General features: G+C 35.8%; 1 protein-coding gene across 1 annotated transcript in view; it reads right to left on the reverse strand.

The window, feature by feature from the left end:
* Positions 1-17153, reverse strand: part of RSBN1 (round spermatid basic protein 1) — a 42575-nt gene that overhangs the window by 6860 nt on the left and 18562 nt on the right. The window contains exons 3-4 of the mRNA XM_079944350.1: positions 7057-7194; positions 6607-6749 (exon numbers count right to left, since the gene is read on the reverse strand). Coding sequence (XP_079800476.1) covers positions 6607-6749; positions 7057-7194 — 281 coding nt within the window. The remainder of the gene's footprint in view (positions 1-6606; positions 6750-7056; positions 7195-17153) is intronic.

Here is a 17153-nt window from a genome sequence, read left to right on the forward strand (position 1 = left end):
AAGGCAAGAAGTCTACTAAAATGCCAAATTTTAAATAAGATGAGGGCTGAAAAGGGTTCAATGATTTCGATCATCAGCATTTAACACGCTATAGTGTAATGCTGAATGTGATTACCTTCTTCTCTCAGTATGTCACAATAATATAGAAGCTGTATCTTTGATTTGGCACAATTGTAGTGTTTGAATATATAAAATTTAGTTGTCTAGCAACAGAAAATACAACTCAAGAGTTCAAGGCTGTATGTCTCTTTACCCTGAGTCATTTTTAAGTCTCAAAACATTCTACTAGACTTAATTCAAGATGGCAACCTGAGCATCTACATGATCTCCTTTCACGTTAAAAGAGAAGTAAAAGGCTTCAAACTAATGTGGTAGGGGTGGGGGAGAACAGTAGGAGAATGGATGGGAGTATAGGTGAAACAGAACTGGCTATGAATTGATAACTGTTGATACTGAATACATGGGAGTTTATTATATTATCTTCTGCTTTTTTATGTGCTCAAATATAATATGAATATGAAGCAACAAATGAAAGGCATTAGTGAATGAACAAGAGCAACACATTTCTGGAAGGTGAAAAATGATTAAAAGTGTCTTGGACTAATGAAACTGAGCAGAGAAAGCCACAGGCCTAGACTATACAAGAAGGGAATGGCAGCTAAAGAGGCTAGTATGATGGTAATGGACAGAAAGGCAGTAAGGTTGAGAAGGGAGCAAATAAAGTGAAATCTGCACATAAACCTGTCACGTGCCACCCTAGTGGTAGAAATTTGGACAGTCAGGCATTTACCCTCATGCAGAAGACTGTGGGTGACCCACCAGCATCCATCTCTCATCTTAATTTCTCTGAAAGAACTCTGATTTTTATTAGGTATCTGCTCCTACCCTATATGGAACCTCATTCACAAGCTCCAGAGGTAGATCCTGATGAGTTCTGGCAAACTACACTAAGCTCATTCCCCTTGCCAGTGAATGATTTAGGAATGAGCATGAACTGATCGATTCTGGCTAGCAATATGAGAGGAAATCTGCTAAGAATTCTGCAAAGCTTCCTGGCTCCTAAAAAAGAAGTAAAGGACAATCTCTTCTTCTTTTAGATATAACCAGATCCAGATGTGATACCTAGAACTGCTATAGCCATCCAGCAACCATAATGAAAGCCACTGTAAATACAAAGCCTAGGAAAGAGAATGACAGAGGAGAGAAAAGGAAAAGATGTTTCCTTGATGACAGCACTCAACCATTTGACTATATGGTGCCTAGAGTCAACCCCTCTGAACTTCTTGAAATACAGGATAACATTTTATTTTATGAACCAGTCTGAATCAATTTTGTTGCCTGTAACCAAAAGCATCCTGATAAACTTTCAGCCAAAAAAATCCTGCATGTTCTTCTCTAAACACATTGAACTTACCATATGAATAGTACTAACGTAATCCTCTGGTATTTGGACATATCCTTTAATGCCCACTTCTATGCCTGTTAACTCTGAAGTGAAACCTATCTATTGACAAGCCTCACTGAAATATAAATAGAATGCCCAGTAAGCCCAATGCTGTGTTCCTAAATTCGAACGGGTCAACCAAGAATCACCAGATATGTGAAAACAGCCTACAGCAGCCTGACAAAGACCAAAAAAATGCAATGCTGAAATGTAAGGATTTTGTCAGAAGACAAAAGTCAAGTAAATGTCCCGAACCTGAAAGCAAAAAGATAATAAGAAATACGAGGATAATCAAACTGAGGGATCTATTATTCAGCCAACAGTAGTTTCATAAAGAAATAATAGTGAAAATGAAGAGATTACTGAAGCAACTAAGCAAGAAAAATTCCCAGAAATGAAAGGAGATGTGAATCTTTCAGTTTAAGGTACCCACCAAACAACAAAAAGGATTAAAAAATAAGAATTAAAGGCCCAAAGACGTATCATTATGAAATTAAGCTTCCAGAGAGGAAAAGAAAATAGGTTACTTACAAAAGAAGAATAATTACACTGGCATTAAGACTTCTCATAAACAATATTAGATACCAGAAGACACTAGGGCAATGCTAAAAAAAATCCTAAGAGAAAATACATCCTCTGGACTACAGCTAAACTATCAATCATATTTAATGACAGAAAAAGATATTTTCAGACATATGATGACTCAATACCTTCCTTTTCGTAGAATATAACTTGAGTATGTGGTCAAGCAAGGAAAAGAAATAAACCCAGAAAGAAGACAACCACAGGTTAAGGCAGAAAAAACATCAAATGGTAGATAACTGTGAAATAAGCTTTTCACACTGAAGTAAGAAAACACAGAGCTCCACAAGATTTCCAGGTAAAAAGTGATGAGTTAGAGCAGACAGTATGATTGAAATTCTGCATTCTTGAGGGTATGATAAAAGCAAAGAATGCAATGTAACTACCAACATTCTCCCCAAAAAGAGGCTATATAAAAAAGCAACAGCCAAAAAAAAAAAAAAGCAATCGCCAAAGTCATAGAGGAGAAGGTCAGTGTGATTCTAGAAAAAAGTAATGTATCTTAAGCAATAAACAGAATAGAAGATAATTAGAGATATGGTCAAGAGAAGTGTATGGTATCACCTCAAAAAAAGGCAATCAGAAACTACAGGAAGGACTTCCCTGGTCACAGTGGTTAAGAATCCGCCTGCCAATGCAAGGAACATGGGTTTGAGCCCTGGTCTGGGAAGAACCCACATGCCGCAGAGCAACTAAGCCTGTGCGCCACAACTACTGAGCCTGCACTCTAGAGCCCGCGAGCCACAACTACTGAGCCCACATGCCACAGCCACTGAAGCCCGCGTCCCTTGAGCCCATGCTCTGCAACAAGAGAAGCCACTGCAATGAGAAGCCCGCGCACTGCAACGAAAAGTAGCCCCCGCTTGCCGCAAACTAGAGAAAGCCCGCGCGCAGCAACGAAGACCCAATGTAGCCAAAAATAAATAAATAAATTTATATTGAAAAAAACAAAGGAAACTACAGGAAAAACAGAATTAAAAAAAAAAAATCAGCATGATCCAAATATGAATGAAGCTAAAAAGTGGCATGATTTTCAGTATCTAGGTGAAATACAGAAAAGAAATATCCTTTTGTATATTATTCCTTTGAGTGATAACAAACCACCAGAACCTTAGAATATGAATATTAGCCTACTAGATGGATCTGCAATAAACTTACCTACCCATAATATTTTAAATGCCATCTGTTGGCTTTCAAATATTAGAATACATCTATTGACAAAGCATATAAAGCCTAATTATGGTTTTAAAGCAGAATATGAATTAGCCTCAACAATGTATAAGCACAGCTGACAAAAAGTAGAAGGGAGAGGAAGAGGATAAAGTAAGGCTCATTTAACTATTTGGAGAACCCATAAAGGGAATAAATCCCTATCTATTATACCAAGAAACTGACAAATTTCCTGTCAAACCCTTAAAACAAAACAAAAAAAGGCATTAAAAACAGAAATTGTTTTTGCCTCTGGTAAAAAGGTGTTTGCTTCTGGAGAGAAAGGTGGCCAGGATTTTTCATTATAAACCCTACTATACTGTTTGATGTTTTAAAACCCTGTGCATGTATTTCTTTAACTCTAGAGTTCATAAATTTAAAGATCATCTTCATTAGCAGTGCCCTGGATAAACAGACAGCTTCTCACATTAATTCCATCATTTTCAGCAACAGGGCATTCTCATTAATGCAAAAAGATGACATTACTTTTTAAGTTTTGATGTATTCACTCTAATTCAAAGTGCTTTTGAATGCCCCTCTTAAGAACACTTAATCCCAACAGAAATAAAATTTGATAGTACCTCAGATTAGTTGAGAAATAATAAATTATTAAACAAACGATGTTGCTACAACCGCCTAATTACTTGGAAAGAATGTTAAACTAAATTTCTCCCTCTATACTGAAATCAATACCAGGTAGATAAAATATGTAAATACTGAAATCACAGATGTACTAGGAGAAAATGTAGGTATTTTATAACACTAAATGAGAGAAGGCTCTTCTAAGTTTGCCACTAAAAAAGAAACCTCAGAGGAAAAGACAGATCTGACAACACATAAATAAAACTCTGTGAGTAAAGAAGAAAGAAACTGAAAAAAATTATGAGTAAAGAAAAAACATAAGCTAAAAGAAAAAAATGAGAAAAACCTATAACGTAAGAAAAAAATAGTTAATAGTTACAATACATAGGGATTTTTACAAACGAAAAATATCCCAACAGAAATATGAGTAAAGAAAATTAAGAGAGAATCACAAAAGAAGAAATACAAACGCCTCAAAGAAAAACAAATTAGAATAACACATTTTTGTCCAATCAGATCAACAAAGTTAAAGAGAATGTTAGTGGAGAGTATGGGGGAAAGGGTACTATTTTACTATATGGGTGGGAATATAAATTGGTACATTTCTGGAAGTCAATTAGAAATGTATATATACTTTGAGCCTTTAGTAATTTCCACTAAGAAATAAACATGCACATGGCACAAAGATATTATCTACCTACCTACCTATCAACCAACCACCCAGCTGGCCACAATCAATGATGTGCCATACATGTTTAACAATTGGCTTTAGCAGAGGAGATGGCTCATTTGTAGCTGATATGCTGATTTGTGTGGTATAAATACTCACAACATGGCCAATTTCAAGTTACTAATGTGACCTCACTCAATGTGGAATTGCGAGGCTAATAATGCCCTGTAAGCTGGTACAAACTGGCTCCAGCATACCACTGTCATGTCTGTCAAAACACCATTTATACTGAAAAAAATGCAAACAATTTACACTAATAAAGAATTGGTTAGGGCTTCCCTGGTGGCGCAGTGGTTAAGAATCCGCCTGCCAACGCAGGGGACACAGGTTTGAGCCCTGGTCCAGGAAGATCCCACATGTCACAGAGCAACTAAGCCCTGCGCCACAACTACTGAGCCCGCGCTCTAGAGCCCACGCACCACAACTACTGAAGCCTGCATGCCTAGAGCCCATGCTCTGCAACGAGGAGCCACCACAATGAGAAGCCCATGCACCGCAAAGAAGAGGAGCCCCCGCTCGCTGCAACTAGAGAAAGCCCACATGCAGCAATGAAGACCCAAAACAGCCAAAAATAAATAAATTTATTTAAAAAAAATAAAGAATTGGTTAAATAAATCTTGATACAACCATACAGTCAAAACTACATAGTCATTTAGAAATGATGATATGGCTGCATCTTAATATAACATGTAAACCTAAGGGGGGAAAAAAAACAAGTTTTAAAGTAAACATCACATAAAGAATGAGTTAATCTGTGTAAAAAGAAAATTTATGAGTATATATGGACCAAAATTGGAAAGGTTAATGTGCCTAAATGGGTGGGATTATAGATATTTTTTGCCTTTTTACTTTTTTCTATTATCTTTTTTTTAAGTTTATAATAATCAGGAAACAAACAATGGTCATTTCCTTTTGGGAAGGATTATAGAATAAAAAATGTATGCAATACTTAAGAATTTAGAATATCAACATTCATCATCATGATGTACAAAAACTGCTATGGTCTAGCAATGTACAGAAGTTTTGGTTTACTGCCATGTTCTACCATGCCACCACCTTGCATTCATAAATAGTTTTTACAAAGTATTTTCATGATTATCTCAAGTACCTAAGGTTATTCCATACTTAGCTCTAGTATTTATTCTCCTATGAGCTTTAAGGTAAGGTCTAGCCTAGTCCATTAAAACTCACTTTTGGGTACTTATTGTGAGTTGCTATTTTTTGAGTTGCTAATTTTCAGTCCCATTAAATTGAGATTTTTTTCATAGTCCTAGAATAAGTTAATCTACATTTGTTTAAACAAAATAAATTTGTCTGAAACAATGTTAGGCCAATATGAATTGCTGTAGGAGAATACATCATTGGTTTCATTCAGTAAATACTGATCACTTGCTATGTTAATGAAGACAGAGGAGAATTAGACTGTCCTCAAAAAGGTTAAAATTTATAGTAAAAACCAAAAACATGTAAACAGATCATTAATGAACAGAATGATGTGTGAGCACAGAGAAGAGAATGACTAAGTCTAAGGGAACAAAGAAAAGCTTCACAAAGGAAGTGACATCCAAGATAAGTTCTGAAAATTCGTTAAGAGTTTGCCAGGTAGAGAGGAAGATGGAGGAGGGGATGCCATTCCAAGTAAAAAGAGCAGTGCAAAAGCACAGAGTTGTGAAAGACCATGGTTTGGAAACTGAGTTCAGCATGACTGGAGCAGACTAAAAGCAGATACACCTAGAAGAGATACTGTCAGGGCCAGATTAGAAAAGATCCTTGTAATCCACACAAAGCAGTTTAGACCTTTATCTTACAGGCAGTTAGGACCCAGGTTTTAAGAAAAGAAGTGAAAATTAAATTTGTTTTTTTGGAAAGTTGCCTCACTCTGGTAACTGTGTAATGAGTTCACTGGACTAAGGAACTGACGGCTGGAAGATTTACTTAAGATAGCTCTTCAAATAATTTAGAAAAATGGTTTTGAAACTGTGCTCAAGTCTCAATCATCTCTATAAGCAACTAACTAAAAAAAAGTGCTTCTGTTTATTTGAGAAAAATAAATGTTTACCGTCGTCTTTTGAAGGGTGACTTTGGCATATCTGCTGTAGGGATCATCTGCTCTCCTGGCCTTACCCACATGATAGGCCCATCATCACTCTGGGACCTACACTGGAGTCGAAGGCTAGAAAGCGTACCCCAGGGCAAAGTCATCTGGAAGTCAGAAGAATAAGTCACGTTAAAAAAAATTTTTAGACTATTTACAAGTTAACCCCTCACACCCAAAAGAAAGCTCTAAGGAGGTTATTTTGTGTGTGTGTATGAAGAAAAAAATGTATTAGACAGTAATTTATATGTAAAAAAGAATAATTGAAGTATTTTATACCAATAATTTTCTAAACATTTCTACTCAAAACATTGGATAAAAAAATTTTAATAGATAAGATTAGCTTAAAACTTTTTAATGGAAAGTGTCCATTTAAGTAACGATCAGAACTTTAATAACCTGAAAAACACTCACTTTCAGAAATGGTGATTCTTCTAACATATCAAGGAACTCTGGGAAATAATCACCAACTTCTTCATCTACTGCTCCAACAAGACTTATCTGCCGCATAGGACCTGCTCGGTAGGTGCCACAGCAGTATGTCCTGTTGACCTGAGATAAAATGAAAGAGGGGGGAGAAAGGACTGAAGTACACTATAACATAAGAATCAGGATAGGGTATTATTTCCAATGTTGCTATTTCTTCTACATACTAAGAATTCAACGGTCAGTACCTTGGATAAAGTCAATAGTTACAGAAAGGCACCCTAGCACACTGACAAATACATTGATATATGAACCATAAACAGAAATTTCAAGGTGAAAGTTAGTCCATGGTCCAACGTCTCAAGGAAATACTGAAAACATTAAGATAAACTTCTCTGAGAATGATGATTTTTGAACTTTGTAAACACTTTCAAGTGATCTTTATAAGGAAAAAAAATCAGTAAATAAACAGTTAAACTGACAGGGCAGGGGAAAAAAATAGACTATTGTCAAATTAATCTTCCATATTCATTTTGTACTCCCTAGCTTGAAAGCCTTCACATCAGGCCAGATACCAGGTTGACTGTTATTAAATCCAATCTCCCAGTACTTCCATATAAGATCCTCCACCCTAGGCAGGCTGATATTTTTCTCTAACCAACTTATGCCATACTTGTATCTATCTGTAGTGATTTTTCTCCTGAATCTGCCCTTCTTGGAATGTCCTCTTTTCTGTCAACCTAAATCTTAACTTTCAAAGATGAGTTCAAGATTTTTCTTCTGAAAGCCTTCCTGATCTCCCTTGATAATCTAATGTTACCTGCAAGCATAGACATTTTCTCTGTACCAACTCTAGTAAACTTAGGGCATATTCTATACAAGTTTGCAGCCCAGGGAATCTTAACTTTCAAACAGAATCTACCAAGTGATTCAATACAAGCTGATATTATTCTTCTAGTCATTTTCATGTATGTTCTTAATATTCCTACCTCCAATTCGGAATGAATGTTTCTCAAATGTAGAGACAGATCCTGTGCATACAGATGACTAGACTAAAAATGCTGGATTCTAACCAGGATTTCCACCTTGGATCAGTAACCTAGCATTTTCTACCTCAGGTAAGATGCAGATTAGGTTGAAAAGCCTAACATACAATTATACATTTAAATGATGGGTTTCTATTGAAGAGTCAAAAAAAAATTTTTTTTAAGAATCACTTCTTATTGTTTCAAATATCACCTCTTTTGCCTCAATAGAAAGCATAAATGACTGTCTAGTATTTCTTACACAGTTCTTTAGTGCTAGTTTTTTAGCAGCATTTTCAGAATCATCCCACTGTTTTTTTTTTTTCCATAGACAATTTAATGTCATCCCACACATACACTCACACCAAAAAGAGGTCTGAGATCTTGTTATCAAATAGCAGAGATTTCTTAATTCCTTACAAATTTTTCCCCAAAAATCTCTTTAGGTGATCCTTAAACAGCAACCGCCCAGGCCAGAATTACCTTGCATATATTTGTATGAATTACCTTCCATTTGTTTGTATGATCATCATGCTGTTAAAAGCCAGGGGAGGCAGTCTGGGAAAGAGGATGATTATGGAATACAGAGATAAGGAAGCTTTTCTAAGTAAGCATTATTGTAACCTTTCTAAGCCAAGCACCCTAAAACAAGCAGAATTTAACTTTAGTACAAGTTCTAGGAATAGTATGCTTTCAGGGCTAATAAAAGAAATACCACTCTCCTCCAAATACCTCCCCCCAACTATTCCCAATTATCAGAAATTCCTTCCAACAAAGGCTTTCAAGCTATGTGGTAAATGTCCTAAAGATGTGTCACAATTTAAATCTCACATAACTTAAGAGACCAATCTTTAAGAAGTACACTGCCATGTGGTAGTTTTCACCAACTTATGTGGCCTACTAGCTTTGAGACTATACAACTCTTAATGCATTATTAATTTGAAGGAATTCACATTAAATTCTGCACACAAAGTGAGACTGAATAAGCATTTTTATACAGTACTCTGAGATTACCTAATTTAAGTACCACTAAATTCAATAGCACTGAACTCGAAGACAATGTAAAAATGCAAACACCTAGGATAATTAATATGTGACATGAATAAACATAAAGCATCCTTTCCTATTTGGAAAGAGAAAGTAAACCTGAAGAGGAGAAACTGCTGAATTTATGTTTGCTGAGTCTAGAAATAATCAGCCATTCAATTGTGGCCAAAAAAAAGGTAATAGTAGTAAAGCTGATTAACAGTATCTATCACTTGTATAAAATAATTTAACAAATGTTAATGTTTGTGATATATTTAAAAAACTAACAGCACAAGTTAGAAGATGGACAACATTTATGGCCAGAAATTCGACATGTACCAACTGTGTGACACTAATGCCAAACAAGCAAATTACTAACTATCCCCAGTATCTATTCTACCCCCCCCTTTTTTTTTAAGTAACAGAACTTCTTGGGCATATAGCTGCTTGGCAACTAAGTGTGGTCTATGACTAAGTTCTGGCCAATGAGATGTTAGCACAAGTCACATATGCAATTTCTAGAGCATATGTAATTAAGTGGCTTGCTCTCCATTTCCTCTTTCTCTCTTCTGAGGGCCAAGTTCAACCATGCACATGACAACACCAAAGGAAATGGCAAAACTTAAAAGACAGAAGGAAAGGAGAATCCAAGATGACATCATGGAACAGAGCTGCTTACCTCTGGGCTTGTTACTTGAGAAAGAAACTTATTTTGTCCTAGCTACTGTATGTGCGATCTCTTTGTTATGGTGGTTTAGCCTATATCTTGTATACTTTGTACTAAGGGAGGCAATACTCCATATTGCACAGATGACACCTGGAGCATTATCTCCTGCTCTGGGCTAAAAAAAAAAGTCTATTACAAGAGCACACCCGAAAGAGAACAATCAAGATGATTAGTGACTTGGAAATCATACAGATTGGAGGAAGAGTGATGAAATTAAAAATATTTCAAAAGTATTTGACTTGAAATGATTAAAGTGGGGACACAATAATCTTCAAATACTTGGAAGCTTATCACAGAAGAGTAGACTTATATAGCCTTAAATAAAGAACAAGAATTACAGGAAAGCCAGTATCATTCATTTAATAAAAGTTTACTGTATATTATATGCAGACACTGTCCTAAACACAGATACAGCAAACCAGACCCATCCTTGGCCCCTGGAAATTTACAGTCTAGTAGAGAGAGGCATATACTAAACAAATACTTAATTATAAACTGTGACAAGTCTTCAGGCACCTGTAGGACACTATAAAAGAGAACACGGGATGCTGATCTAGGGGATAAACTGTTCCTCAAAGTAACACTGAATTAAAATTTGTAGAACAAGTTTAACGGAAATAAAATCCCTTAAGCATCACCCTTTCCAGGGTCTAGAAAAAAGCTAGTGATGCTAAACACAGAAAACAAAAGAGAAAAACAAAGATGAGACTGGAGAAACAAGCTGTGGCTGGATTATGGAAAGCCTTGAAGACCACATTAAGAATTGGGGGAATCACTGAAGGATCTAAAGTAGTAAAAGGAAAGTTAATAGATTTGCCTTTGTTTTTTTAGGGGGGGTGGGGGGCTTGGGAGTTGTTTTTGTTTTCTCAACAGGACACTGAAAGAGAAATGACTAGTTAGGAGGTTTCTGTAATATTCCAAATAAGAAACAACCAACTAAGCTAATGACAGTGGAGTTGATTTTTTAAAGATTTGAAAAATAACCATAAGATAAAATTGTAAGGACTTGGAGAAAGTTAGATATGATAGAGAAAAGAAAGGAGTGTCAAGGATGTCTTGCAGGTTCTGCCCTTTGCAACCACATAGAGAAAGCACTCTTCCTACTAGAGGAGAGGACCAAGTTTGGGTGGGGAGGTGGTATCTTCAGTTTGGGACATAATGAGCTTGAAGTGTGTAGTAGGCGAAATAACGGCTCCCAAAGATATCCAGGTCTTAATCTCTAGAACCTGTGACTGTTACCTTATACGGCAAAAGGACTTTTCAGCTGTGAATAAATTAAGAATTTGGAGATGGCAAGATATCCTGGGTTATCCAGGTGAGCCCAAACGTAATCACAGTTGTCATAAGGAAGCAGAGGGAGATTTCACCACAGAGAGAAGGTGACTTGGTGATAAAAGCTGAGACTGTATTGATGCACTTTGAAGATGGAGGAAGGGAACACAAGCCAGGAAATAAAGATGGCCACTAGAAGTGGGGGGGGGGGGGGCACAAACAAACAAAAACCCCACAAAACAAAAAAGCAAGCAAACAAACAAACAACAAGATTCTCCTTCAGAGCCTTCAGAACTGTAAGAGACTAAATTTTTGTTGTCTTAAGGTACTATGTTTGTGGTAATTTGCTGAAATCAGAAGAGATGGGTACTGAGGTTACAAATCCTAGTCATTGTCAGTAATCGGAACTTTAGTCTTAAGAGAGACCTGACTAGAGAAAATATGGAGTCCAAAGAACAGGGGTCTTGGAAAGCTCCAAATTAAAAAAAAAAAAAAAGGGAAAGAAAAGTTGACAAAAAACAATGTAAAGGAGTTGTTAAGTGGTCAGAGAGGTTCGAAGAAAACCAAGAGAGCGCAGTATCATGAAAGTCAAAGTAAGAAAATACCTCAGGAGGAATTTGGTCAAAATGCTGCTGAGACTTCTACTATGATGCAGATATAAAATGCCCACTGGTGACCTTAGCAAGAGATGTTTCAGATAAATTATGAGGGCAGAAACCAAACTGATGTGGAGATATGAGGCAATGGAGACAGCAAGTGTAGACAATTCTTTCAAGAAGTTTGGCTGTGAAAGTAAGAAGAGTTTGTAGTTAGAGGGGGAAATAGGATCAAGGGAGAATTAAGATGGAAAGACTGAGCAACCCTCCATAGGTTGTATAAGCTTTCACCAGCAATATAAGAAAGTATGTATTGCCCCATAACCCCATTAACAGGATGTTATAAAATTTTTGGAGTTTAACAAATAAGTAAAAACTGGCATCTTAGTAGTTTTAATTTCATTTTCTTAGGAATGAAGTTGTATGTCTTTTCAGATAAGAGGATTAAAGGGCCATTTGTATTTCTTTTTCTGTGAAATGTCCATTTACAATGCTTGCTCATTTTTATACTGTGTTGCTAGTATTTCTCTTATCTATTTCTAGAGCTCTTTACAGTTTAGGAAGGTTAATTATCTGTCAGGTGATATGAATTTATCTTTTGACCTTGTTTACAGTGATTTTTGTTTTTGTTTTGGTCATAGTTAGAAAGACCTTTGCCACTTAAAAGTTGTAAAAGAATTCCTTCATGTTTTCTTACATTTATGTCTCCATTTTCTACATTTAAATCTTTGATCCCATTTGGAATTTACTGCGGTATACAGTGATATGAATACTAAGATAAATTCTAGATATCCTGATGTCCCAACACTACCTTCTCTTGCCACCAATGATTTGAGATGCTATCATTTTTATATATCACATGCCTATATGTATTTGGGTCTATTTCTGGACTTTTCTGCTTCACTGAACAATGTTCATTAATTAGTATACACTTATTTAATAATTAAATCTTTAGAATGTATTGGTATCTGATAGGGCACTCCTCCATCATTGCTTTTCTTTTTCAAAGTTTTCCTGGCTGTTCTTGTCTGTTTATTTTTTCATACAAACTTCCAAGTCAGGTGACTGTCCCAGAACAAAACAACTACTGGTATTTTTATTGGGATTATGTTCAATTTATAATTTAGGGGAAATCGTCATTTTGATGTTGGTTCTTCTTAGTCCAAGAATGTGCTATATCTTTCCATTTATGTATTCTCTTGTGTGATGTTTTAATGCTAACACAAAGAGTTTGGTAAAGGTGAAGAAGACTGCTAGTTAAACAAGGCAGACGGAACATATGATTTATTTATATTCCTTATCAAAACCCCACTCAAGTGAGAGTAAAATAGAAAGCCTATAAATTCCAGAAGCTCAAACAGAACAGAAGCAAAAATGATAGATACAAGCTATCAAAACATTTTTTGAAGGTTAAAAAAACGTACAGGGGAATTAGCAGATGGAGAACTTTGAACACTGAGTACCTGTATAGAAGATACCCAAAAAGCAAGTTCGTGCTACAAAATCATGGAAAGGCTAAGTATCACAGAAGGTGGGTAACCAGGCATAGAACTAAAACAAAGGAGATGGGTTTGAAATCTGTTTAAGAGTCAGTCAGACCCCTCCACTTACTTACCTTCCACCTCCCCCTCCTATACTCTTTCTTATCCTACCTATTTTGTGGAGAAAGTTAACCAGAAGACTATAGAAACAAAAATACCAGGCACAAGTATGGAAGAGACCCAGTATACTGAAAAGAGGGAATTAAAATTCCATATATTTTAACGATGAAATCACCTACCTACTTTCATAGTTCAGCTCCAAGAATTCTAGCAGACAAGGATATAAGCTACTCTGCTCCTCTGGCAAAAATTTGGTGGACTCTCAGCTGTAAAAATTAAAAGCCCCAAAGAAAAGACCTCTAAATGCTGATATTGGGAGCTTTTCTACAATGATATGGCCAGATTCCCTACCCAGTCATCAAATGATAAGTCCTATTGTAAGTCCTACAGAGTTTCTAATCAGTTTTGTACTGACTCATATCTAAATATAAACAGATCACCAGATGTTTGAAGAAAATAACTAACATAAACAGAAGATTAAGACAAGCAAAAACAAACTTGATGAAACAGAGACACCTTAGAGCATAAAAGAAAATTTCAAAACAAGAATAATTAATATCATCAGAGAGATCAAAGAAGACATTGCATCCATGAAATAAAAACAGGAAAGTTACTTTTTTTAATGAAAAAACAAAAAATAAGAACAAGCTCTTAAATTCAAAGTATTACAGCTGAAATAAATCAACAGGAGAAAAAGAAGATAGTAAAATCTCCCCAGAAAGTAGAATAAAAAGACAAAGAAAAATAGAAGGAACGATAAGAAAATTAAAGGTTTAGCCAGGAGGCCTAACACCCAACTCAAAAGTTTTAGAAAAAGAAGACAGGAAAACTGAGGTAAGGAAATTAACAAAGAAATAATAGAAAATTTACCCAAATGGAAGGATATGCATTCCCACGTTGAAAAAACCTAAACGTTCAACAGAGTGAATTAAAAAAAGACTCATTCCAATGAGATCTGAGAAAATCACAGAGGTTGCAGGTTGCTTTCAACTACACTGGTGATGCTTTATACCTTGGGCCAGGTGGCAAGAACACAGGTTTTTGTTATTATTCTTTACCCCTCTTTATATGTCTGAAATATTTCATAAATTAAAAAACAACAAAAAAAAGACCCATTTAAAGACACATTATTCTCAGTGTTTTGAAATTTTATAGGAAAGAGATTTTGAAACTTCCAGAGAGAAAAAAACAGGACAACTTGACATTGGATTTCTCAGTAGCAGCACTAGAAGCTTAAATAAAGACAGTGGAGTAACACCTTTTATCTGCAGAAAAATGACCTCCAACCTAGAATTCCACACCTATCTGAACGACCAATCAAATGTAATGGTAGAAGAAAGTCTTTTCAGACATGTGAGGTCTCATCTGAGTCACTGAAATGAGGCAACAGAATAGTCATGGAATCCCAGAAGAGGAGAAAAAGGCAAACAGAAATCCCAGGATACACATGTATAGGATACGTGGGATATATACAAGATATACCAATACATCTCAGGATAGACCTCTAGATATATTCTTACTTCAACGCAGCAATATTACAAAACTGTAAACATGTTAAATGTCCAAATACAGGAGAATAAAGTGATATAGTCAAACAACAAAAAAAATATAGTGGTTAAAATGAATGAACTAACTAGAATTACATGTATCAACATAATTCTCAAAAGCAATGTTGAACCAAAGCAATCTGTAGAATGATACATGCAGTATACTATTTATAAAGTGTTAAATCACACAAAATTGTTATATACAGTTTATACATTCATAGATGCATAGCAAACTATTAGAAGATATATAGAAATGATAAACCTCATATTCAGAATAAAGACTGACTTCTGGGGAGAAAAAAACCATTCTTTTAATAAAAATAAAGGAAACATACAAAGCAGGAATTCACTTAAAATCATGTGCAATTTTCTTTGTATGGGAATGGAAGGGGTAAAGATGGGATGGGGGTGAGTTAAGGTCCTAAGCAAATGGGTATAGAGTTTCTGTTTGGGATGATGAAAAAGTCCTAGAAATGGATAGTCATGATGGTTGCACAACACTGCAAAAGTATTTAATGCCCGTGAATACTTTAAAATAGTTAAATAGTAAATTTCATGCTAGGTATACTTTGTGACAATTTTTTTAAAATCCTAAACAAGGTGAGGGATAGAATCCAGAACACAGGCAGAAGGATTAACTTCTGAGGAGGAGGTGAGATAGCTTCTCTACCGTTAACAGGAGGGAATGCAGAAAAGATGTATACAGACAAAAAGTCTAAACAATCATCATGAAGAAAAGGCAAGCAAGTTGACCAAAGAAAAGAAGTTTCCTACACAATGTTGAGGGCCCACTGGAGGCCTTATGAAACGTTATGAAGAGACAAGCTCCTGAATAAATATCAATCCAAAACTGATTTTCAAAAACATTTGCACTAGGTAGAAGTTAGACAAGATTATCTCCAAAAGCCCTTGGTTTATGATTCTATGAAATTCTAAGAGGATTGTATCTACTGGTCAAATGAAGGGAATGTGAGTATTGGTAGATGGCATACAGCTTAAAACAGTGTTTCTTAAACTTGCCTGATCAGAGGAATTGAATCACTTGAGGCATTTATCTCAGGCGTCACTCCAGACTTACTGAATCAAAATTTCCAGGAATGGAACCTGAGATTCTAAATATGTGTTTGGAACTAGCAACCCCAGATTATTCTTAGGATCTGGCATATTTGAGAAACTCTGGCCTGGAAATGGCACTGAAAGCAAAGAACAAATTGAGTTCTACCACTTCCCAAAGAATGCGTTGGGGGCACAGTGGAGGAAGAAGTAAGTGTAATGAGGATTGGAGGGAAGTAAGTAGAGACCAAAAAAAGTAAGGCTGCTGTGGAAGCAAGAGACATAATGCCAAACAGGGAAAACTCAATCTTGAGTAAAATCAAAAGGTACAGTGGGTAGGGGAGGACAATTTGTACATAGGGGGATAATGACTGTAAGAAAATAGTCATTAGCTTTGCATGTGTTAAATTTTTAAATTTATTTATAATATCTATAAAAGTTTAAAATTTAAATATATATATTGCTCTGTGTCCATACATATGTAGTCCTTTAGATTAGAAACTCAACTTTACAAAGTTATCCTGTAACAATTGCTGAGTGTTAAATAAGCTCAGCTGTGCTCCCAATAATACACCTTTTAATAAGGATAGCCATAAATCAGTTAAGATAGCCACTCTGCTGACAATTGAAAAAACTTGGAATCAACCAACATGTCCTTTAGTAAGTGAATGGATAAACTGTGGTACATCCAGACAATGAGATATTATTCAGCCCTAAAAAGAAATGAGCTATCAAGCCATGAAAAGACATGCAGGAACCTTAAATGTGTATTACTAAGTGGAAGAAACCAATCTGCAAAGGCTACATATCATATGATTCCAACCATATGACATTCTTTTAGAGTTGAAACAATGGAGACACTAAAAACATCGGTGGTTGCCAAGGGTTGGGAGAAGGGGAGAAAGAGAAGAATTAGGCAGAGTACAGAGGATTTTTAGGGCAGTAAAAATACTCTTTATGTTAGTATAATGATGGACACATTATCACTATACGTTAGTCCAGACCCATAGATTGTACAATACCAAGAGTGAATTGTAATGTAAACTATGAACTTTGGGTGATTACGATGTGTCGGTGTAGGTTCAGCAATTGTAATGTATGTACCACTCTGGCAGGGGGGGTATGTTGATAGTGGGAGGAAGTATGCATATGTGGGAGCAGGGAGTATATGGGAAATCTCCATACCTTCCTCTCAATTTTGCAGTGACCCAAAAACTGCTCTAGAAAACAAACAAACA

This window comes from Stenella coeruleoalba, assembly GCF_951394435.1.
Source record: "Stenella coeruleoalba genome assembly, chromosome: 1".
Taxonomy (NCBI): Eukaryota; Metazoa; Chordata; class Mammalia; order Artiodactyla; family Delphinidae; genus Stenella; species Stenella coeruleoalba.